A 22,386-nucleotide genomic window follows, 5' to 3' on the forward strand; every position below is an offset into this window, starting at 1 on the left:
GCTGTGGTGAGACAGGGATCGCCTGCACGGTCCTGTCAGGGATTCTGCCTCCGCAGGAGGATCTGTGGGATTTACAGACAGGCAGGAAGCTCTGCAGAGGTTTCTAGAGGCTGCAAAAAACCCCGAGCGTCCTCACTGCCAACCTAATTCCCTTTTAGCAACCTCGTGCACCCTGCCATCGGCTCCAGAGGGTTTTCCTGTGGCTCGTGGCAGAGGAGCTGATGTGGAGGGGTCGAGAGGGAGCACAGCATGATGCTGGCTGGGAATTTTTGAGGAAGGAGCTCAGCTGTAAGATGACAGGAATTGTCCGTGGGTGGTTCTGGTGCTCGGAGCAGCAGCCTGGCGGGTGGGTGGCTCCTCTCCCGCAGTGCCCAGGGTGCCACCGCTCCTCCAGAGGACTTTTCCTGCTGCCAGGACTAAGATGAAGCTGCCTGGGAAGTTTTTTCCCATTTCCCAGCGCCCAGGAAGCGGGGCTGGCAGCAGAGGGGGGATGAGCTGCGGGAGGGCTGTGTCTCCACAGCCGCTCCACGGTGTCCCGGGCGTTCTCCCCAGGTGCGGATGGCGCTGAAGAATGCGGAGAAGGAGCTGGAGTCCCACTGCAGCTGGGCCGCTCCCGAGGCGCTGCAGAAGTGGCTGCAGCTGACCCACGAGGTGGAGGTGCAGTACTACAACATCAAGAAGCAGAACGCAGAGAAGCAGCTGCTGGTGGCCAAGGAAGGGGTGAGAGGTGGAGCGACCTCATGCTGGGTCCGTGGGGAGGTTTGGGGAGTGAAGCCTGGAGAGTTTGGATTCTCTGCATCTTCTTTGTTTCGTGGAATCATGGAATCCCAGAATGGGTTGGGAGGAACCTTAATCTCATTCCATGGGCAGGGACACCTCCCACTGTCCCAGACTACTCCAAGCCCCAATGTCCAGCCTGGCCTTGGGCACTGCCAGGGATCCAGGGGCAGCCCCAGCTGCTCTGGGCACCCTGTGCCAGGGCCTGCCCACCCTGCCAGGGAACAATTCCTGCCCAATCTCCCATCCAGCCCTGCCCTCCCTCAGCTCAAGGGCAGTTTCTCTTTTCATGCCTTAAATTTGTGTCTTGTGCAGCACAAGCGAGGTGTGAGCAGGGGCTGAGGATGAGCATGAGGATGATGCTCCCATGGGCTCTTGGGGCAGGCAGGTCCCGCCCTGGGCATTGTCAGAGCCTGGAGCCCTGGGAATCAGGGACAGGGACTGCTGCCCTGGGTGCTCGGTGAGCAGAGGCTTTGCACCTCTCCAGCACAATCCCACTCCAGGTGATGAGCGTGCCCAGGCAATGGAATCCCGAGATCTGTGGATGAATCATTGCCGCATTCCCAATCTGGGATGTTGTGTGCCAGCCCTGAGGGATGAGCCATGGGGATCTGGGATGTTGTGTGTCAGCCCTGAGGGATGAGCCCAGGGAGCTGTTATGACACGTCCTCGTCTCTGTGGCCATATGGAGCCAGCAGAGCTGGCAGGAGGGAAAACTCTGTCTGCCTTAATCTGCTTTTATTTGGAACATTTTAACAGTCCAGCAGTTTTCCTTTGGCTGTGTCAGTTCTTGCACCCACATCCTTGGCCTTCCCAGTCCCAGGTTCATGCCACTGAAGCTGGGAATGGCAGAGCTGTGGGCAGAGACTTTAATTTTAGATACAGTGACACAAACCCAACCTCAAACCAAAAATCTTCCCCAACCCAAGATCCCTTGGACATTCCTGGGCTGTGTTTGGTGGTCATTCATGGGAGAGACAAGCCAATGTGTGAGAGCCATTCACTGTGTGAGGTACCTGGGTCATGGAATCATGGAATGGTTTGGGTTGGAGGAACCCTCAGAGACCTTCAAGGCCACCACTGACCCATGTCCCCAGGTGACACATCCACGGGGCTGTGAAATCCCTCCAGGGATGGGGACTCCAACTCTGCCCTGAAAGTTCAGCCTCTTCAGTTCAGTTCCCTCTGCTTTTTGGGAAACTGGGAGAAGGGAGCATGAAATCCCCAACCTGCTACTTGCTGCTGGTGAATTCCTTACCCCAACGTCAGGGAGAACAACATTCCTCAGTAACACCACCATTCCCACTATTCCCACGTGCGCAGGCAGTTGCAGGGACTGTTCCTGTCTCAGCCCATCCAGGATGTTCATGGCCTGGAGGAGACATCAGGTTGTCTTCTTCCTGTGACTTTCTCTGTTGATATTCCAGGCTGAAAAGATCAAAAAGAAGCGAAACACCCTTTTTGGGACGTTCCATGTTGCTCACAGTTCCTCTCTGGACGATGTCGACCATAAAATCTTAACTGCAAAGTGAGTGTCTGCTCAACAGCTCCCTTGTCCCTGCCTCCCTCCTCACCCCTCTCCTGTCCCAGGCAGGAGTGTCCTCACCTGCACAGGGGCTGTGGGGCTCACTTTGCTGAACTTCTGTTGTCCTCCATTGACCTGGGCTTGGACTCCCTCCTCTTCATCAATAACCTTCTAGTTTTACCTGTGAGAAACAAGGGGTCACAGTTATGTGGAGCAGTTAAAAGTCCTGTCAAAACAAAGTTTCAGGAGGCTGCAGGATGCTAAGGGATTGTCATGGAATGGTTTGGGTTGGGAGGGATTTTAAAGCCCATCCAGTGCCACCCCTGCCATGGCAGGGACACCTCCCACTGTCCCAGGCTGCTCCAAGCCCCAATGTCCAGCCTGGCCTTGGGCACTGCCAGGGATCCAGGGGCAGCCCCAGCTGCTCTGGGCACCCTGTGCCAGGGCCTGCCCACCCTCCCAGGGAACAATTCCTGTCCAATCTCCCATCCATCCCTGCCCTTGTTATTATCTCTGTGTACTTCAGCTGTTGCTGCGTTTTTTGATTCCCATATTCCTGGAATTGGAATGAAAAGTGTCTCAAATTTCAGGACACACAGCTGACCCCATGGACTCGATTCCAGGTGATTCAGGGGGTGTTTTCCCTTCATTGCCTCCGTTGTCCCTGTCTGTCCCTGTCCCCAGGCAAGCGCTGAGCGAGGTGACGGCGGCGCTGCGGGAGCGGCTGCACCGCTGGCAGCAGATCGAGCTCCTCTGCGGCTTCCAGATCGTCAACAACCCCGGCATCCACTCGCTGGCCTCGGCCCTCAACATCGACCCCGGCTGGATGGGCACCCCCCGGCCCAACCCCTCGCACTTCATCATGACTGACGACGTGGACGACCTGGACGAGGAGCTCGTGTCACCCATGTCCATCCAATGTACGTGAGCCCTGGGAATGGGGCTCCCTGGGAATGGGGCTCTGGGGGCTCTCTGGGAAGGGGGGCTGTGCCTGCTGGGGTTGGGGGCTGTCACACAGAGCAGACCTGGATCCATAGTTCACCTGCATCAGGAGGGATTGATTGATCCAAGTGGGGGTTTCCGTGCCCTGAGGCCACAGTTGGTCCGTCAGGGTCAGGAACATCCCTATGGGCCAGGCCCCACTGCTGGGCTTGCTTGGAGCCTGTAAATTCCAGCAGAACTGGTAATTTAGAAACTGTTAATTATCATTTCATTCTATCTATGCTGTTCTGGTCAACTCACTAATTTAAGCATTTACCAAAAAACCCCAACCAAAGGCACAGGTAGACATGGCAGTGAGACAGGAAAAGGGATCATCCTGATGTCCCTTTGGCCTGAGTACTTTTCTGGGATTTAAAGGACTCAAAGCTGCCCCCTCTTGAGGCACAGCTGGACCTGCATCCTGTACCATTCCAGGTGGGAGCAGCAGTGCCAACCTCAGGGACCTGTTAAACATTCCCTGGAGCAGAGGCTGAACCCCCAGTCCCCAGCTCTGTGCAGGGTTTGGAGTCACCCACAGGGACCTCCCGTCCCTCTGTGTTGGTGACAAAGAGCATCAGCTCCCCGGGTGGCTGTCCCTGCTCCACGGAGCCCAGATCACACGGAGGAAGGGCTGAGCATGGATCACCCTGTGCCTGTGACCCCCCAGTTGCTGAGCTCCCGGGCTGGGTGGCACTGTCACCTTCTCTGCAGCAGCTGCGAGTCAGCCCTGGCTGCTGTTCCTGCCTTTAGCTGGCCCGGATCCTGCCTTGCTTCTCTCAAAAGGGCATTTTCCGGATAGTTTCCCCTCTCGGGCTATTGCACCAGAGACTGGGAGAGCTGAAGAGCAGTGACAGGGATCTGGGGGCACAGGAGCAGCATCTGGCCAGGGCACAGCACCCTGACCTGGGCTCTTCCATGGAATCACAGAGTGGATTGGGTTGGAAGGACCTTAAAGCTCATCCAGTTCTATCCCCTGCCATGGGCAGGGACACTTTCCACTGTCCCACGTTGCTCCAAGCCCCTGGCCTTGGACACTTCCAGGGATGGGGCAGCCACAGCTGCTCTGGGCAACTCTGCACGATTTAATCCAAGCCAGGGCTGTTCAGGGGAGCAGGAGGAGGAGGAGGGAGGAGCAGAAGGGTCTCAGGGCTGGCTCCGTGTGCTGCAGGAGGTGCCCTGTGTGCCACGGCCACGTCCCCTCGGCCTGGGGCTCGGCTGTGGTGCTGGGAAGGTCTGGGGGCAGGTGCTGAGGGGGCCTCAGGGCAGGGGCCAGGGGGAGGCAGAGTTGAAGGGTTTGGGTAGGGCAGGAGGAATGGGTGTTCCTGCGTGTTCCGGGGCTCAGCAGACACGGGGGCTGGAGCCAGAGTTTGTGGGATCAGGTGGGCTTGGAGCTATTAAAGCCTTGGGGAATGGAGACCTCCAGCTCTTTATCATTACCAGTCACCACCAGAATCACGATGGACAGCTCCGATAATGGCACAGCCCCCGCTGGGCACTGATGGCAGGGACACTTGGGACAGTCCCAGGTGACACCTGAGGACCTGAGCTGAGCCAGGTGTGAGCCTTCGGCCCCGATTTCAGCCTTGGCTTCTTCGCGCTTGAGTGCGACATTTCTAGGGAGCACTTCCAGTTCCATCACCCCAGAGCTGGGCAGAGAGCCTGCCCACCCTCCTGCCCACCCACCTCCTGCAGGTGATGCACCCTGCAACAAGCACTGGGCATTCAAGGTCTCAAAGCAAGGGAGCCTTTCCCTGTAGGATTTTTGTCCTTTGTGTACAAACCCTGCCTCAGGAGAGCAGTGCCAAGTTTCTCCTGCCCAGACGTGTTGCTGAGGACCCGTGTCTTCTCCCAGTAAATCCCATCTCTTTCTCTCCTGTTCCCACCTGGCTGCCCTCCCCAGATGCAGCCTGGCTTTTCGGGCGCAGGTTCAGCGACCGCTCCTCGCTGTCCTCGGAGGATCAGTCCCTCTGGAAATACCCTGGTTTGGTTCTCTTCAGTTATATTTTCATTTTTTTATTCTGCCCTCTGGCCTCTTTCTGGACTAAAATACATCCACCAATTTTCCATCTTTCTGGCACGGGAACTAATGAGCGTATCTCTCCTCTCTGAGCCATCACCACCTGTACTAACCCGGGAAGAGTCTGGTGGGATGAAGAAGAATCTCAGCTGCAGCTCCTGTGTGCTCCTGGGTGCAGTTAGGGAATCTGGAGAGTTGGACTCACTCCATTTTATCCCTGAGGTGGAGATGAAGGACCCAGTGAGGCCGGGAGGAGGCGACAGCATTCCCTGTCCCATCCCATCTCCTTCCCTGCTGCCCCGTCCCTCCCCGCAGGTGCTGCTGGTGCCAGGTTCCCTCAGAGTCCTTCAATAAACCGAGCAGTGCCACCCCTTAGGGACACCTGTCCCCTGGTGCCCCAGTGCCATGGGGATGGCACACAGCCTGCTGGCCTGGGCTGCCTTTGGAAGCCTTCCCTTTGGCAGCACAGCCGAGCCCCGGCTGTCGTGGGATGGGGGAGGAGGAGGGCGTCCAGCCTAGTGTAGGGAGGGCTTTTCCTTGGGATGCCGGGCAGATAATTTGGGGAGTGTTGGTAAAACGTGTGTCTGGAGGGAAGTGGTGGCTCTGGGAAGCAAGGCCCCAGCCTTGTGCTCCAGAGCTCATTGCAGGATAAGTCTTGGAGAAGGAGAGAAGTGGGAAGTCCTGAGTTGGTAAATGAGGGGTGGAACACCAGGAAAATCCACACCAGGGGAATCTGTAGGGAAAAAAGCATGGCCCAAGGGAAAGAGAAACCTGTAGCAGAAAGCCATCACCCCAGTGAGTTACTCTGCAGTCAGGTCCCTGGGAACCCTCCACAGTGAGATTCCCAAACTGAAATTGCAACTCTGGAGCTGAAAAATGAAATCTTGCAATAGAAGGTGGATGGTGTAAAATTCCAGGCTCATGGATGGGCAGTGTAGGAAACAAGGAGCAGCAAACCTGAGCAGTGGGAAGCACTGGGATTCACCTTGGGGGTGTGGAAGCAGCCAAGTTGCCAGAATTACTCCTTACTCCTCCTTCCACTGGAAGTATGTCCCTGTGGATCTTTCAGTCCTGAGTCATTCTGCCAGAGGAGCCCTGTGTGTCCAGCTGGGAGTTTCCAGAGCAGGGATTGCTGGTTCTTCCATTCCCAAAGGAGCTCTCCTCCTCCTCCATTTCTGAGCTTTCCTGTCTGCATCTTTTTAACCCATTTGAACATTAATTTCTTATGCACATAAGAAGTCCTGAACACTCCTGAACACCTTATCTCCTGCCAAAGGAGGAACATCTTGTACAGAATGGCAGCAAGGGGATGAGATAAAGCCAGCCTAGTTGGCTCAGGATGGGGCTGCAGCCCTGGGATCCCGTTTTCCATGATGGAGGGGAGCATTCCCAAGGCTCTGGGCAGGTGAAGGGGCCTCCCCAGGCTCTGGGGGTGACCCCGGGGGCAGTTGTGGGGCACAGGCAGCTGTTCAGGGATTGTAGAGCTCCAGTTCCAGCCAGGCGTGACCACGGGGCTCGAGAGATCCCAAGGAGCTTCGAAGGCAGTTCAGGAGCTGGTGCTGGGGCTCCAAAGGACATTCCCATGTGGTTCCCCAAACCAAGGGGAATTGGCAACCAGAGGAGAATATTTCAGATGGAGGGTCTCTGATCAGTCACAGTGGTCATGGAACAGGCTGGGAGCAGGTGAGGCCACTCTGGGGCCAGAGTCACCAGTTCACGCATGCAGGAATCAGGCATGAATCCCAGAAGGTCTGGGTTGGAAGGACCTTACAGCTCATCTCGTTCCAGCCCTGCCATGGCAGGGACACCTCCCACTGTCCCAGGTGGCTCCAAGCACCAATGTCCAGCCTGGCCTTGGGCACTGCCAGGGATCCAGGGGCAGCCCCAGCTGCTCTGGGCACCCTCCCAGGGAACAATTCCTGCCCAATATCCTCGACCCCAATGTTTTCAATCAACCAGGGAACTGCCCCTGGATCCCTGGCAGTGTCCAAAGCCAGGTTGGACATTGGGGCTCGGAGCCACCTGGGACAGTGGAAGGTGTCCCTGCCATGGCAGGGGTGGGAAGAGATGCCCTTTGGGGTCCCTCCCAGCTCAATCCCCTGTTATGATTCCATGCTCCCAGTGCTGCCCCAGCACAGCGATGCCGGAAGCGGAGCAGAGCTGAGCTCTGGGAGTGGAGCTTTGGGTGCCATCACTGACCTGCTCACCTGGGGCTCTGCTTTGGGCTGTGAAGGTCCCACCCAGGCAGCAGCACTGCAGCCATGAGATGTCTGTGAGGCTGGAATGGCCCGTGCCCTGGAAGTGCCCAGTCAGTGGCTCTCCAGGAGCCGGATGGTGGCTCCAAGTGGGATGAATCACAGGTGGGATGAATCACACAGCCGCTCTCTGCATCAAGCAAGATGCTCAAATAAGGTGTTCAGAGGCACCTACCTCAGGAATGTTGGAGTTTTCCATGGGCTGGGCATTAATCCAGCATGTTCAGCATCAGCTTAAAGCTGCTTCTGCATTAAACAGCCCTTAACTGCTGGCACGAGGTGGGACAGTGCCGGTGGCACAGGGGCAGTGGGGTGGTGCTGGTGGGATGGTGCCAGTGGGACAGGAGCGGTGGGATGGGGATGGTGGGATGGTGCCAGTGGGACAGGAGCGGTGGGATGGTGCCAGTGGGACAGGAGCGGTGGGATGGGGATGGTGGGATGGTGCCAGTGGGACAGGAGCGGTGGGATGGTGCCAGTGGGACAGGAGCGGTGGGATGGGGATGGTGGGATGGTGCCAGTGGGACAGGAGCGGTGGGATGGTGCCAGTGGGACAGGAGCGGTGGGATGGGGATGGTGGGATGGTGCCAGTGGGACAGGAGCAGTGGGATGGGGATGGTGGGATGGTGCCAGTGGGACAGGAGCGGTGGGATGGGGACGGTGCCGGAGCTCCGTGGGCCAGGCTGTGCCTCAGCGCTCTGCTGTGTCTCGTTGCAGCTCCGGCCTTGCCCAGCACAGTCCGGCAGCGCCTGGTGGAGCCGCAGCACGGCCACGGATCGCAGAGGTTGGTAGAGAGTCACGTGCCGGGGCAGCCCGAGCCGGGCCCCGCGGCCCCGTTCCGGGCGGGCCGAGTGTCCCTGCGCCGAATGCACAGCCTCACCTCCGGACAGTCCTTCAGCTCCGACCTGCCCGGCTCCAGCCCATCGCCTGCCTCCACCTCCTCCACCTCCTGCTCCTCATCCACCACCACTGCACCTGCTCCTGCTTGCCATGTCCACCCTATCTATTACCATCACACCACCTCTTATTTCCTCCAGATGGATTCCATCCCCGACCTGCCCCCTCCTGATGTCACCTCTGGAGTTCGCTGTCGCACTGGGAGCTTTGGGTATATTGCTGTTTCTTTTCTAGCTGCCTCCTGCCTGCTGTGCCTCAGAGCTGACACTTGCTCGGGTGCTCTTTCTCCCACATTCCTCCTGCCCTTTTCTTTCGGGCCTTTATTCCATGATTTATCCATGTTTGTTCCTTCCACTGCTCTCCCCTGCTGCTGGAGCCTCTAAAGAGGATTCCATGGCCATCCCCACGCCCACCAGCTCAGTGGGGCATTCCCAAGATGCTGTGCTGTTGTTTCACTGTAGCTGAGCAAAGGAGAATTCCCAGGTGCTTGTTATTCCCTAAACAAGGGGATGTGAGGAGGTAACAGAACTGATCACCAAACCTGACCTGATTTGAAGCCTGGGCTTCCTTGGGCTCCTCACAAATGAATTGCAAAGAGAACATGATGGGTGGGGACCATGAGGTAGCAGTGGAAGAATTTTGGGATGGTTTTCAGAGGTGCTGGAGCAGCAGTTCAGGAATGTGTTTCAGAGTGACTGATCTGGCAGCAATGAGAAATGGGGGTATTCTGGCTAAGGAATGTCTGAGGAGGGGGTTGGAGCTTCTGTTGTTGGCTTTAGCTTGGTCCCTTTCCGTTGGCTCTTTGGAGACCTGGCGCATCCCTGGGACTGGTTATCCTCCACCCCTAAATCCCGGAGCTGTCCCAGTTCAGTGCGCTGGTGATAGGGAGGAGCAGGAATCCTGCCGGGGTGCTCCAAGGGGGCCCTGACAGGAATGTTGTGTGTCCCAGGCACAGGATCAGGTTCCTCAGGTGGCTTTCACCCGAGCGAGATCCCGGACGTCCCCGTCCCACGGGGTCATGGATGCAGCCAGTCCCAAGGTGTTGTGTCCCTGTGGGTGTGGGGCCCCCTGCGATCAGGGCGGTGGGAGGGCTGTGATGGAGCAGGGAATCCTGTCCCTGCCAGGTGCTGCCTGTGGCCCCAGACAGGTCATTCCATCTCTGTTCGTGCTTTCTCCAATGGCAAATTAAAAACAGTCTCCTAATCCTCACTATTGGGGAGCAGACTGCTGGGAGAAGGCTGGAAGTCTGTGGGTGAGGCAGAGGATAGGGGAAATGTCCTTCCACCATTATTTCTCCAGGCAGGGAAACATTCCCAGTCACCACATCTTCACCCATCCCAGCACGCTGTCCCATTATTCCCTTACCTGTGGGTCCCTCTGCCCTCAGGTGCTGGGATCTCTCCTGGCCTTGTTCATGTCTCTGGTTTGGGTGTTCCACCCCCTCCCTGCCCCATGTGTCTCAAAGCTGAGCAGCCCCAGGCACTTTCTGGAATCTGGAATATTGAGGGGGAAATTCCTGCACCTGCTCCACAGTGGAGAACTAAAGAGCAGCATCTCAGTTAATTCAGTAATGGTTGTTTGGGGATGATGAGAAGCAGCGTAATTAACTCCTCCCAGTGGGAGCTCAACTGCAGCTGTCCCAGTTGGACCGGTAAAAGCTGGGAATGCTGCTGCTCCCTGCTTCCATTGCCTCCCTGACTCTGCAGGAGGGCTCATCCTGGCAGCCTGGGGCTCATGTCCTGTGTGCAAAACAGCTGTTTAAATGTGATTTACTCCCACCTGAGGCCCATGATGCACAGAATTCCTGCCCAGGACAAAGCCTGAGTCGCTGCAGACTCCCCGAGAGTAGCAGAGGGAAATGGGATCTGGCACGGGGACCCCAGGAAGGGAAGGGGACAGTGCCAGAGGTCATTAGGAGGGGTTAAGTGGGGGCTCCCCTTGGTCAGAGCCCAGCTGGTCACCACTGGGTGACAGCAGGACTGTCCTCACCCTGCTCCTGTGGCCAAACCCAGCCGGTGATGCAGGAGAAGCGATGGAGTCAGAACCTCCCACCTGGGATTTGCTGCAGCTACAGCAGAGCAGGCGACTCCCCCCCCCTCATCCATCACTGCTCACCCCAGGCAGTGGAAATGAGGAGCTGGGTGCCCAAAGATGTGGGTTTGTCACTGTTAATTGTTTTATCCAACTGCATCATTAGCAGATCCTGCTTTGATGCATCCCCAAAAGTGCCGCTGCTGGGCTGATGGATTGCTGCTCCTCCTTGATATCCTCGGTCCTGGAGGCCTTTCCATGCATCCCTCGAGCTCCACAGCCTCCTGGGGAGGCAGGCAGGAGGGCTGGGGAGGCTCAGAAAGGCCTTCCAGGTAGTCACTCCAAGGACCAGAGCAGAACCCCAAAGCTTCCTGGCTCCCTTGGTAGAAGGAATGTGCCACCCTGATTGTGGGGGGCTGCTGGAGCTCTTTAGCCTCTGCCACATCCAGCAGATGCCAAGGCTGGGGAGAGCTCACAGGAGAAACCATCTCCAAGGAGCTGCCCCCCGAGCAAGGCTGGGGATCGCTGTCTCCGGAATCCTGCTGGGGTTATCCCTGCAGGGAGCCGCTTCCCTCAACTCCTCACTCTTTGCTTCTCTTTTGCAATTGGCTTCAGAGGATCCGGCGCCAATAAGGTCAGAGCGGTTCCGGGCCGGAGGCGGCTGCGGGATCGGGGGGTCCCCGGGGGGAGAGGGGCTGGAGGGGGCTGTGTGTGCACAGAGGTTTCTGCTGCCAGTGCCTGCCTCAGGTGGATAAAACTGATGGAGATGGGAGTGTAGGACCAAATCCGCACGCCCAGGCCCTTCTCCAACCAGGAAGGGAGGTGGCAGCCAAAGCACACAGGGAGGGGAGAGAGTCAGGAATCCAGGGAAATGAGTAATTCACAGCTCTTGCAGGGTGGAAGGGAGGAAGCTGCTGTTGGGTTTGCATTGAGGCAGAGCCAAGCTCGGCCCCACAGCAAATTTGGGAATTTGCCTTAAGAAAAGCCTTGGTCCCTGGTGCCACATGCACGGAGCCTGGCAGACGAGGGTGCTCCCAGGGCATGGAGGGATGAGGGAGCGAGGGCTCTCTGGCTGCTGGAGCACGCCAGGGCAGCTCCTGGGCCATACCAGGCTGTACCTGAGCGGGAACCCCCGGAGAAGTCCCTCATGGGCTGCAGGGCCGGGGAAAAATAGGTGTTTGTTCTCCATCCTCCTCCTGCTCCTCCCCTGCTCCTCCTCCACTAGGCTTTCCTTACTCCATGCTTTGCTCTCTGCTTCTTTTGTTTGTCATCCCCATCTCCTCACCCTCCCTCCCTCAGGGCTGGGGTGGATCCTGGTGGGGCTGGAGGAAGCACAGGAGAAAGCAGATCCATCCTGCCTCAGGCAGGTGAGTGCTGACAAGGTTGGTCTCTGGAGGTGGTAGGAGTGCCTGGATCCGTGGAAAACAGCAGTGAGCACTGCTGGGCTGGAGGAAGGCTCAGGCTCCCAGGTATTTCCCTGTCCAGCTGCTGCTCCGTGGTTTCCAGGAGGGCTGAGCCGTCAGGGGCTCCTGCTGCTCCGCAGAAACACTTCCTCTGATCCCTTCCTGGGATCCCGTCGAGGCCAGCGGTGTCCTGGGATAGCTTTTCCTCTTGAAAATATGCCTCAACAGTTCAGGAGCATAATCCTCATGGAAATCAGTGGGATATAGGCCAGGCCTTGGCTGAGCCTCATCTGGGATGTTGGAAGTATCCTGGGAATGCTCTTTCCTCCCTCTTGTCCTGGCATGGACTCAGGAGTGTCCATTCCTCTTGCTGTCTTCAACTCAGCCAGCATGATCCTGGGAATCCTGTCCCCCCTGTCGTGCACTTCCTTGTGGGAACCACCAGGGAAAGGTTCATTTGGGGCTGAAGAAAATCCCAGCCGAAGTTCCCAGCCACTGGTGTTCAGCTCCCAAAATCAGCCCGTGGGTGCCACAGTAGGAATGCTTGAGGTCCCTGTGCCAGGTGTCCTGGTCTGTCGGGTGTCCCTTGGATTGTCCCTGGCATGGTGGGGGTGTCCTGTGTGCCAGGATGTCCCTGGAGCCTGGCACAGCAGGGTGGGCACTGCTACTGCTCTGGTGGGTGCTGGTGTCACCAGGTGTTCCCTTGTATCCTTCAGGAGTATATTCCTGAGTTACAGCTGGAGAGATTGTGTTTGAGGAGGGTTAGCTTAGACCATTGGAATGTTTGGGAATTGTGTGCTCTTGGGCATCAGCTCCTTCAGTCCCCCCGGATGAGCCCAGAGGGATGAACTGGGGCTCCAGCGAGGTGGGACCCCTGCGGTGCCAGCATCCGCTCCAGGGCAGAGGATCCCAGGGAACAGCCACACCAGGAATGGGGACAGGGACCCCCAGCCCCCTGGATGGCCCCGGCCCTGTGCTGCAGGGAGGGTGGTCCCAGGAGGTGACACCGTGGCTGTGGTGTCACCAAGGCCCTGTTCCACCTCCCGCGGCGCAGGACCAGCTGTCCTGGGATCGGGTTCCCAGCGTCTGCTCCGGGAAGAAAATCCTCCTGGAGCAGAGCATGGCTCTCCATCTGCTGTCGTCATTTTTCTCCACAAGCTGCCAGCGCTGCTGGATCACTTTGGTCCCTTCTGGATTGAAAACTGCAGGACTTAGAGGAGAGCGAACGGCTGCCCGGAGCCCAGCAAGGAATGCTCACTCTCTTCACACATCCTTGAAGTCTCCTCAGTTGAAAAGAATCCATTTTTTGCTGTATTTGCTGCTCTCGCTGTTTTAAAGGATTTATTTCACTGACTGTCACCCAGATCCCTGTGGGATTGTGGCAGCCTGAAGGGTTGGGTTGGATTTCCTGGAAAAGAAGATTCTTCAGTGGAGTTGGGACATGGACTGTGAAGGGAGCAGGTGTTGCTGTACCTCTGTCCCCAGCCAGAGCATGCTGGGTCCCATGGGGCTCTCCCACCTCCACCGTGACCTGAGTCCCAAGGAAGCGCTGCGTTCCTGCCAGGATACGATCCCTCCTGCTCCTGCCTCCAACCAGCACCATTCCTGTGCCGTGGTTCTGCCCCACAGCCTCGCTCCTTCTCCCAGCTCTGCTGGGACCTGCTGCTGGCATCAGGCTGGTGCCAACCCCTGCAGCCAAAGTCTGCTGTGTTTTCCTGGAAAGGGGGCACTTTCCAGGGATTTGTGGAGGAAATAAACCTCTGGAAGCGGGGCTTCAACCCTGGTGGCATCTCAACAGCGGCTCAGCATGTGCAGGTGGTGGGAGAGGAGTGTCCAGGCAGGAACTCCCAGCTGAATTTTCCCCCTTTGCAGGTGTGGTAAGCCATGAGCCAGAAACATACGGGAAGAGCAGGAGACTCCTGAATTCCTTAAAGGAGTTGCAGGTTGTGATGGCAGTGACATTCCATGTGCAGGCACTGGCAGCATCCCGAGGCCTCCCAGCCCAGGTGTGTGATGTGTCCGTGTTTTGGGAGTCGGCTCCAGCAGCCCGTGTTCGGCCCCACCACATTCCATGGCTGCTGCTGTTCCCAAGGCTCAGTTATCCCAGTTATCCCATGGCAGCCATGGGCCACCAGCCGTGACGGTGACCTTCCGCAGTATCCGCTGGCGGCCTTGGGAGCTCAGTGGCTCCACACGTGTGATCTGTGGCAGTTGTCTCCCTTGGAGAGGCTCCAGCTGCTCCCTCAGAATAGCCAGGGATTTCACACCATCCGGATTGTTCCGTTCTCCCGGCTGCTCTCCTGGGATGCGGCTCCGGCGCTCGGACATGGGCCGGGCTCAGCTCCATGTGCGAGGACAAGGACAATGCCAGCAGTGCCCAGGGCTCTTTGCTGCTGGGGAAAAGAAGAGCTGATGTGTTCTCCACAGCTGGGCTCCCCCAGCAGATCCATGGCCAAATCCCAGCCATCCATGGGACCTCATGATACCCTTTTCCTCCGTGTATTCCTGTGGAGCTGCTGAACGAGGGCCCGACTTTATTCTGTGGGTTTTGTAGAAGAAATACACTTGTACAAGGAGAGTGTTCCGGGCCTGTCCAACCTCCCCATGCTGGGACAGCCAGGACTCTGTGATGTGTGTGCCATCACTTTTTGTGGAGAACAGTGAGGAGTGGCTTCCTCAGAGGCCAGGATTGGGACCAGCACTGGGAAACATCTTCAGCAGCAGCAGGGACACGGGGATCTGGGGCAGCCCTACACGTTTGCCATGGACACGGAGCTGGGTGCTGTGGTCACACGCTGGAGGAAGGGATGGGGCATCCAGAGGCACCTGGACAGGCTGGAGAGCTGGGACTGTGCCAGCCTCATGAAGCTCAGCAGGGACAAGGGCAAGGTCCTGCACCTGGCTCAGAGCAATCCCAGCACAGAGGCTGGGGAGGATGGATTGGGAGCAGCCCTGGGGAGAAGGAGCCGGGGATTGGTGGGGAGAAGCTCCCCAGGCCCTGGCCACGAGCACTGGGACCTTAAATCCCTGTGCCCTGGGCTGATCCCCCAGTGCAGGTAGCAGGAAAGGGATTGGGATTGTGCCCCTGTGCTCAGGTGAGACCCCACCTGCAGAGCTGCCCCAACCCTGGGACCCAGCACAGGGAGGACGTGGAGCTGCTGGAGAGAGGCCAGAGGAGGTCCTGGAGCTGCTCCAGGGCTGGAGCCCCTCTGCTCTGGAGCCAGGCTGGGAGAGCTGGGGGTGCTCACCTGGCTCCAGGGAGAGCTCAGAGCCCCTTGCAGGGCCTGAAGGAGCTCCAGGAGAGCTGCAGAGGGACTGGGGACAAGGCATGGAGGGCCAGGAGCCGGGGAATGGCTTCCCAGTGCCAGAGGGCAGGGCTGGATGGGAGATTGGGCAGGAATTGTTCCCTGGGAGGGTGGGCAGGCCCTGGCACAGGGTGCCCAGAGCAGCTGGGGCTGCCCCTGGATCCCTGGCAGTGCCCAAGGCCAGGCTGGACATTGGGGCTTGGAGCAGCCTGGGACAGTGGAAGGTGTCCCTGCCATGGCAGGGGTGGCGCTGGGTGGGCTTTAAGGTCTCTTCCAACCCAAACCAGTCTGGGATTCCTGAGCATCTCCCTGGTTGTGCCTGGAAGTCTCCACAGGTGCCATCTCTGTTGAGGAGGTTTTCCCTTGTCTCCCCGGTCTCTTTAGCTGCCTTCAGGCTGATGTTGATGGTGGTACCGTAGGAGATGATCTGGGGCTCCTCGTGCAGCGCCAGGCAAGGTTCAGTGACCCATATCCAGGGGTCTGTGCCAGGAGCAGAGATCAGGGGGCTCTGGGGTGAGGGACAGGTCAGCACCTCCCATCTCTTCTCACTGCCTTTCGCTTCTCTTCCCCCTCGCTCCTTTCCTCTCCATTTGCCTCCCATTCTCCTGTGCGTGGGGCAGGGCCGGGGCCCCTCACCCTATCCCGCTGTCCGGGCAGCCTCCGGCGTTGCCATGGGATCAGGGGGAAGCACCGGAGCTCCTGGCCCGGCTGCCCGGGCACGGTGGCACCTGGGCAGGGGCCCCGGGGATGCGGGGCCAGCACCCATCCAGCCGGGAGGAGCGAGCTGTGACTTGTCATTTCCCCCGTCCTCCTGCCTCCCAGTCTCCAGAGGGGCTCCGGGAGCTCCTCTCGCCCCGTTGGCCGTCACCGGTAGGCACAGGCTGGGCACAAACCACGTGCAGCGGCGGGGCTGGGCATGGCTTCGTGTGGGAGCACCCAACCTCTAATTCCTCCCGCCGGGATTAGAGGTTGGCACCGGCTGAGCCGGGAAAGGGGCAGGGGCGGGGGGCGCGGGCCCACACACGGATGTGGCGAGGTTTGAGGGGCCCTCCCGGGAACCTGGGGGACACCGGCGTTGGGGCGAGCTGGGAGCACTCTCGGGTCCCGCTGGGATCCACGGGGGAGGAATGAGCCTCCATCCGGCTTCCCCGTTCCCGCTCCCTCCCAGCTGCTCGGGGTGCTGGCGGTGAGCCCCTGTCCCGGGATCCCCTGGGGGCACACGGGGAGGGCAGAGCCAGGGGCAGGGCGGCAGCCGGGGGTGGGCAGGGGCTCACTGCCAGCCCCCTCCCCGGGGTCACTGGGGGGTCCCCACGCCCCCCCTCGGCCGCTGCTTCCATCCGTGTGTGCGGGGCCGGGCTGGGCCGGGCCGGCACTGACGCCCCTCTCTCTCCGCCCTCTCACCGCAGAGATTTAACTCGCTGCGACTCCGACTCCTCCATCCCGCACCTGAGCGACCACCAGCGTATCCCCAGCTCGGCGCCCAAGCTGCTGGCTGCCCGGCCCACGCTGCTGACCAGGTCCATGGAGGAGGCTGTCCCCGGGCCCCCGGCCCCCGGCGCGCCCACGCCCAACGGCGGCAGCCGGCACGGGGAGCCCTCCGCCCTGGCGGCCTTGCAGGAGCGGCTGCCCGAGAGCCCCATGGTGATGAAGAAGATGATGATGGTGAACCACGGCATGGAGAAGTCCTCCAGCCTGGGGGAGATCAGCCACCCGACGGCCGGCAAGCCCAGCCACTCGGATTCGTCCCGGTCGCACAGCCCCAGCTCCACCGACCCCGACACCCCCTCCCCCATCTCTGACTGCCGGCCCAGCGGCGCCAGGAACACCCGCATCCCGCAGCTGGCCGCCAAGAAGAGTCCGGGGGACGAGGACAGCAGCCTGACGGGCGACGAGGTTGACCTCGGCCAGAGCAAGAAAAAGTTCCCCCTAAAGATCTTCAAGAAGCCCAAGAAGTAGGGGGAGGACACCCCCGGACGCGTCCCGCCGGGCCCGGGGCCGGCCGTGCACCGGGATCGCAGCGCGGCCCCGGCACCCTCCGCACCCCGAGTCACCCCCAGCGCCGGCACGGGAGGAGCTATTTAAACTTATTTATTTCCTGATCTCCGAGACGAAAAACCGCGACGCCGCCGGCTACCCCGGGAGAAGAGCCACCCCTGCCCTCCCCTCCGACCGCTGCGGTCCCGGCTTTGCTGTGCATGGCTTCCAGTTACTCCTGCTCTGCTCAGCCACGCGGCCTTTGGGTTTGGTTTCAATGTGGTTTTATTTTTTTATTTTATTTTTTATTGTTGTTGTTATTAATTTGTTTTCCTGCCTCCTCCAACTTTTGCACAGGCTGATGGAGGGTCGGGGCGGCGCCGGCTGCTCCGCGCTCCCGCCCGGGGTGACTCAGGTCGCAGCGGTTCTCCCTCATTTCTCCGAGTCACTTTTCCACCCCGGCCCCCATGGCTACGCCCCTGGGAGGGGGATCCCCTCCCGAGCAGCTCTCGCTACGCAGGAGCAGGGGAGGACTCTGCCCTTGCCGGTACTTGTGTGCTCCCGGTCCCCACGTCCCGCCTGGGGGCTCGCGGGGACGGGGCTGTCCCCGCACTGCTCTGCCCGGTGGCTGGGGAAGGTTGGGACGCCGCGGGGGAGGAGCCCACGCCTGTCCCCGGCTTTACTTCCCCGGGCACCCTCCCCAGTCCCCTGGACTCCTCCGAACCCGCCGTGCCCCAGAGACCCGGCCGAGGACCCTGGTGACAAGGGACAGTGAGGGAAGGGCCATCCCGAGGGGTGCTGGTGCAGAGCGAGGTCCAGCCACCACATCCACACGAAGGGGGGGGGGGGGCTCTCGGGAGCAGACCCGTCCCGTGTCCCCTGTCCTGGCTGGGCAGGGCCAGAGGGAGGGACCAGGACACAGCGGGGCCCTCCAGGGCAGGGGACAGGCTGTGCCTGGGTGGCAGGACCGTGACAGTGTCCTCCTGCTGTCCTGGCTGCACCCCCTGGAGTAGGCCGGGTGCCAGGGGCTCTGTGCCCTCCCGAGGGATGCAGGAGGCTCACACAGGGAGTGTCCCCCCTGCCCTGAGGCCACACGCTGCGGTGTCCCTGCCTGTGCCAGCCCGTGCCAGGTGCCAGCACAGCCTGACCCGGGTCTCAGTCCGTCCTGAGCCGCTCGCAGGGGTTCTCCCGTGCCCCCTCAGCACATTGTGGGTCACGTCCTGCTGCTCACAGCCCCCGGTGTGTCCCCTTCACACCCTCCGAGGGGGTCCCCACTCAGGGTAGCAACTGTGGCTGAGTCCTCCTCCCTCTGAGGGCTGAGCCTGTCCCTAGGGATGAGCCCTGCCCCATCCCCAGGCTGAGCACCATTCCATCCCCAGGGCTGAGCCTCACTCCATCCCCTTGCTCCCCTCTCCCAGCTCCCTCCAGGAGCACCCCCCAGCACCGGGGTTGCCAGGGGAACCCCCAGGCCCCCTCCTGCCCCACTCGAGGCAGCTCCCTGGCACCACATGACCCTCGAGCCCAGGGTCCCTGTCCTCACCACTCTCTCCATCCCCAGCCCCCAAACCACTGTCCCACACGTCCCCAAGGGTGGGGAGGGGGCTGCTCCTGTCGAGGCAGAGGAGTATGCACAGGGGGAGGAAGAGGAGGCCAGGCCGGATGCTGAGAGCCCCCGGGGCCTTGCTTTATGCCAGAGTAATATATTTGTGTCTTGACAATTCAGGAAGGGCTACAAAGGTGTTTTTTGTTCCGTAGGTGGGAGTTAAACAATTTCACTGTTGCTTTGGAATAAGTGAAAAATTCCTCTCAATGACTTAAGTGCCTGCATTTCCCTGGGGACGGGGGGATGCGCTTGGCCCCGTGGCCGGGGCTGCTGGCTTGGCACCCTGATTCCCTGGGCACCCCGCTGTCATGGGCAGGGCCTCCCGGGAGCAGGGCCAGCGGGGCCGGGGCTGGAGCTGCTTGTGGTGGCAGAGACCTGTGGATGTTTCTGGAGAAGGGGTTGGGGATCCACCAAATGGCAACTGTTGACGCATCTGCCAACTCTTGATTTAAGGTTGTTTTTTGTTTTTTGTTTTTTTTTTTGTCATTTCATAAAACTTTTCAATCCAATAAAGCATGTAGTCTATTTTACGAGCTTCTGGCTGCTGCTCTCTTCTTCCAGCCCTTCCCAGGCTTCCAGCACAGTGGGATCAGGGCATTGGGGGCCTGCTGGGGATGTGCTCCCAGCCAGGTCAGTGGGGACAGAGGGACACCCCAGCTCCCCCCTGCACCAGGGCCCTGCGATCCCTAAGCCGTGAGCAGAGTCCTCTCCCGTGGGAATTGGATCACAGCTCCACAGGCACAGTGCGCACCAGCCCAGCCCAGCCCAGCCCGCAGCCATGGAAAATAGAAAATGGAGCTTTATTGGCAGCAGCTGGAGCTGGCCTCAAGCTGACCTGGGAGGCACCGGTGGGATCCACCCCGGGGTCATCCTGTCATTGCCATTGGGACACTGCTGGCAGCTGGGACAGGGACACACGGCCACCCCCAAACTGCTTCAGGAGATGTGACAACTCCATGGGCAGCGGGTCCTGCTCACAGAGCCCCCCAGAAACACCTCTGAGGTGCAGGACATTTCCAGGAATAAGAATGAAATACGCACTGGGTATCGGTGATCGGCACCTGCCGGGACGGGGGATGGTGATGGCACAAGGGGAGCCAGCAGCCATCCCCTGGGACGTGCCCCCGGCAGATCCCACTGTTTCCTCTCCAGCACTGACAGAGATCTCCACCTTCACACACCTTGTCCCACCAACAGCCCTCTCAGAGGAGATCTGCTCCCTGCAGCCTCAACCTGGCCACATTTGCTCTGGAAAAGCCCATTTTCCAGGGGAGAGATCAGCGCTCCCCAAGCCCGGCCTGTCCGGGTGCAAAGCTCCGGCCCAGCCCTCGCGGTTCATCCAAACCCCACAGCCCCTGGGGCTGGCTCCTCCTTAGCCTGGCGCTCGTTAGCGCTCATTAACACTCATTAGGGCCGGCTGCCTCCACGTGTGCATGCAGGGAGTCTCCAGCCGGCTCTGGCAGCGGGGCAGGGCTCAGGACACCTGCTCTGTCCCCAGCCCTCCTGCCAGCTGTGGACAGGGATCGTGTCTCCATTTCCCTGTGGGAACAGGAGCGACCACGGCGCCCTGTGGGTGCAGAGGCTGCTCTGCAGCACCGCTGGGTGGAGGTGAAGCCTTGCAGGGCCCCAGGAGTTGATGAAATGGCTCCGTTTCCTGCCCAGGGCCCCTCTCCGCAGCGCTGGTGCCGTGCTTGCGCCGGACCCCATGGAAGCTGTGCCGGGGCAGCACCGTGGTTTTCCTCTGCACCCTCGGCCTCACAAACGAAAGCACTGCTCTGCCTGCTCCTGGTTTCAGAAAAGGGTGAGGAAAAACTCAGAGGAGAAGAACTTAAGGGCAAACATCTGTGAGTGCAGCTCAGGCTCCAAACAGACCAAAATGCCATTTGGTTGAGTTTATTTTCCTTCTGCAGCACCTTTTCCAATGAAACAGAGACACCACCCCAACTTTATTCCCATTTCCTGATCAGTCCCAAACATTCCCTGTGAACCATCTTTGAGGGGAGGGCTCTTTGGGCTCTCTCTGAGCAGGACCAGGCTCACCCGGTGCTTTGGGCACCTTCCCAACCAACCTGGGGGCCGAGGAACCCGCAGTGGCATTTTGGCTTGGAATCTGAACGGAACCAACGCCCTCACCTGGGAAGGGACAGGAAGGGACATCCACAAGCAATAAAAGCCTGAATTTCCACCCCATTTGAGCCCTGGGTTCTCTCTGAGCCTCTCAGGATCAGCCTCAGCCCAAGGGTAACTTGCACGTTGATGGTTGATTGTTCTCTCATGGAGCAAACCCCAACATTTCTGGTGTGGTGCTGCATTTGGCTCCACTTCCAGTTCCCCCCAAAGTGGGAGCAGCTCAGCCCGACCCTACGGGCAGGCAAGATCCAGGGAAAGAGGCACCTCACAGGCTGCAAACTATAAACAGGAGATGTTCTCCAGCCAGTTTGGGCTCCCAAGTGCCACAGCTCCTGGTTCCTGAGCCATTCAGACTGAGATTGGAGAGGAACTGATGGTGTTCAGGGTTGGATTGTGCACAGGAACCTCAGCAGTGCTTTGGTGCTGCTGCCTCTGAGCCCTCACAGGACTTGCAGAACCATGGAATGGTTTGGGTTGGAGACCTTAAGGATCATCTTGTTCCACCCCTGCCATGGCAGGGACACCTTCCACTGTCCCAGGCTGCTCCAAGCCCCAATGTCCAGCCTGGCCTTGGGCACTGCCAGGGATCCAGGGGCAGCCCCAGCTGCTCTGGGCACCCTGTGCCAGGGCCTGCCCACCCTGCCAGGGAACAATTCCTGCCCAATCTCCCATCCAGCCCTGCCCTCTGGCACTGGGAAGCCATTCCCTGGCTCCTGGCCCTCCATGCCTTGTCCCCAGTCCCTGGAGCCCCCTTGTCCCTTGTCCCTGCAGCTCTCCTGGAGCCCCTTTAGGCCCTGCAAGGGGCTCTGAGCTCTCCCTGGATCCTTCTCTTCTCCAGGTGAGCACCCCCAGCTCTCCCAGCCTGGCTCCAGAGCAGAGGGGCTCCAGCCCTGGAGCAGCTCCGTGGCTCCTCTGGGCTCTCTCCAGCAGCTCCACGTCCTTCTGCTGTTGGTGTCCCAGGGCTGGAGGCTCTGCAGGTGCAGCTTTGCTGCTTTGGAACTTGGGAGAGAACTTTGTGTAATTTCAGCTCTTTCCCTGCTGCTCCTCTTGCCCTGGGCCAGAGACCGACGGCACCGCGGCCGTTCCACAGCGGAGCCTCAGATTGTTCCTGTCCAGTTGTTCCTTGGAAACCTCCAGGGACGGGGACTCCACCACCTCCCTGGGCAGTGGGGTCTAAAGTTTAATCGCACATTCCACGCCTGACCCTTGATTTAGGGTAATTATAATTAACATAGTTATTGTTTTGGCGTTTTAGGACGGGGTATTTTGTCCCTTCGCGGGCTCTGTCTTTGGCGCCCTCGGCCCTGTCCTGTCCCTCCGTCTCCTCCCCTGTGGGGGGGGCAGCGCTGGCGCCGCCATCTTTGAAGCGGGCGGGGTTCGCCGTGTTCCCCGGCGGGGCGGCAATTCCCGGGAAGAAAGCGGGGGAAATACCGGGATGAGGGACGGGATTAGTGTCCGCCAGCGGCGACAGGCAGCGCCGGGAGCGTGGCG

General features: G+C 59.7%; 1 protein-coding gene across 7 annotated transcripts in view; it reads left to right on the forward strand.

Moving 5' to 3' along the window:
- The window catches only part of STIM1 (stromal interaction molecule 1), a 70,027-nt gene extending 50,729 nt beyond the window's left edge, over positions 1-19,298 (forward strand). For 4 of the 7 annotated variants that reach the window (XM_069003603.1, XM_069003688.1, XM_069003761.1 and 1 more), the window contains 6 exons: positions 553-720; positions 2,205-2,305; positions 2,987-3,222; positions 5,184-5,264; positions 8,270-8,336; positions 16,595-19,298. In XM_069003603.1, coding sequence (XP_068859704.1) covers positions 553-720; positions 2,205-2,305; positions 2,987-3,222; positions 5,184-5,264; positions 8,270-8,336; positions 16,595-17,144 — 1,203 coding nt within the window. In that variant the 3' untranslated portion in view covers positions 17,145-19,298. Of the gene's footprint in view, positions 1-552; positions 721-2,204; positions 2,306-2,986; positions 3,223-5,183; positions 5,265-8,269; positions 8,337-13,041; positions 16,447-16,594 lie in introns of those variants that run through there. The other 3 variants (XM_069003821.1, XM_069003866.1, XM_069003957.1) reach the window with 2 other exon arrangements.
- Positions 19,299-22,386: the final 3,088 nt, after the last annotated feature.

The sequence above is a fragment of the Aphelocoma coerulescens genome, chromosome 1 (assembly GCF_041296385.1).
Source record: "Aphelocoma coerulescens isolate FSJ_1873_10779 chromosome 1, UR_Acoe_1.0, whole genome shotgun sequence".
NCBI lineage: Eukaryota > Metazoa > Chordata > Aves > Passeriformes > Corvidae > Aphelocoma > Aphelocoma coerulescens.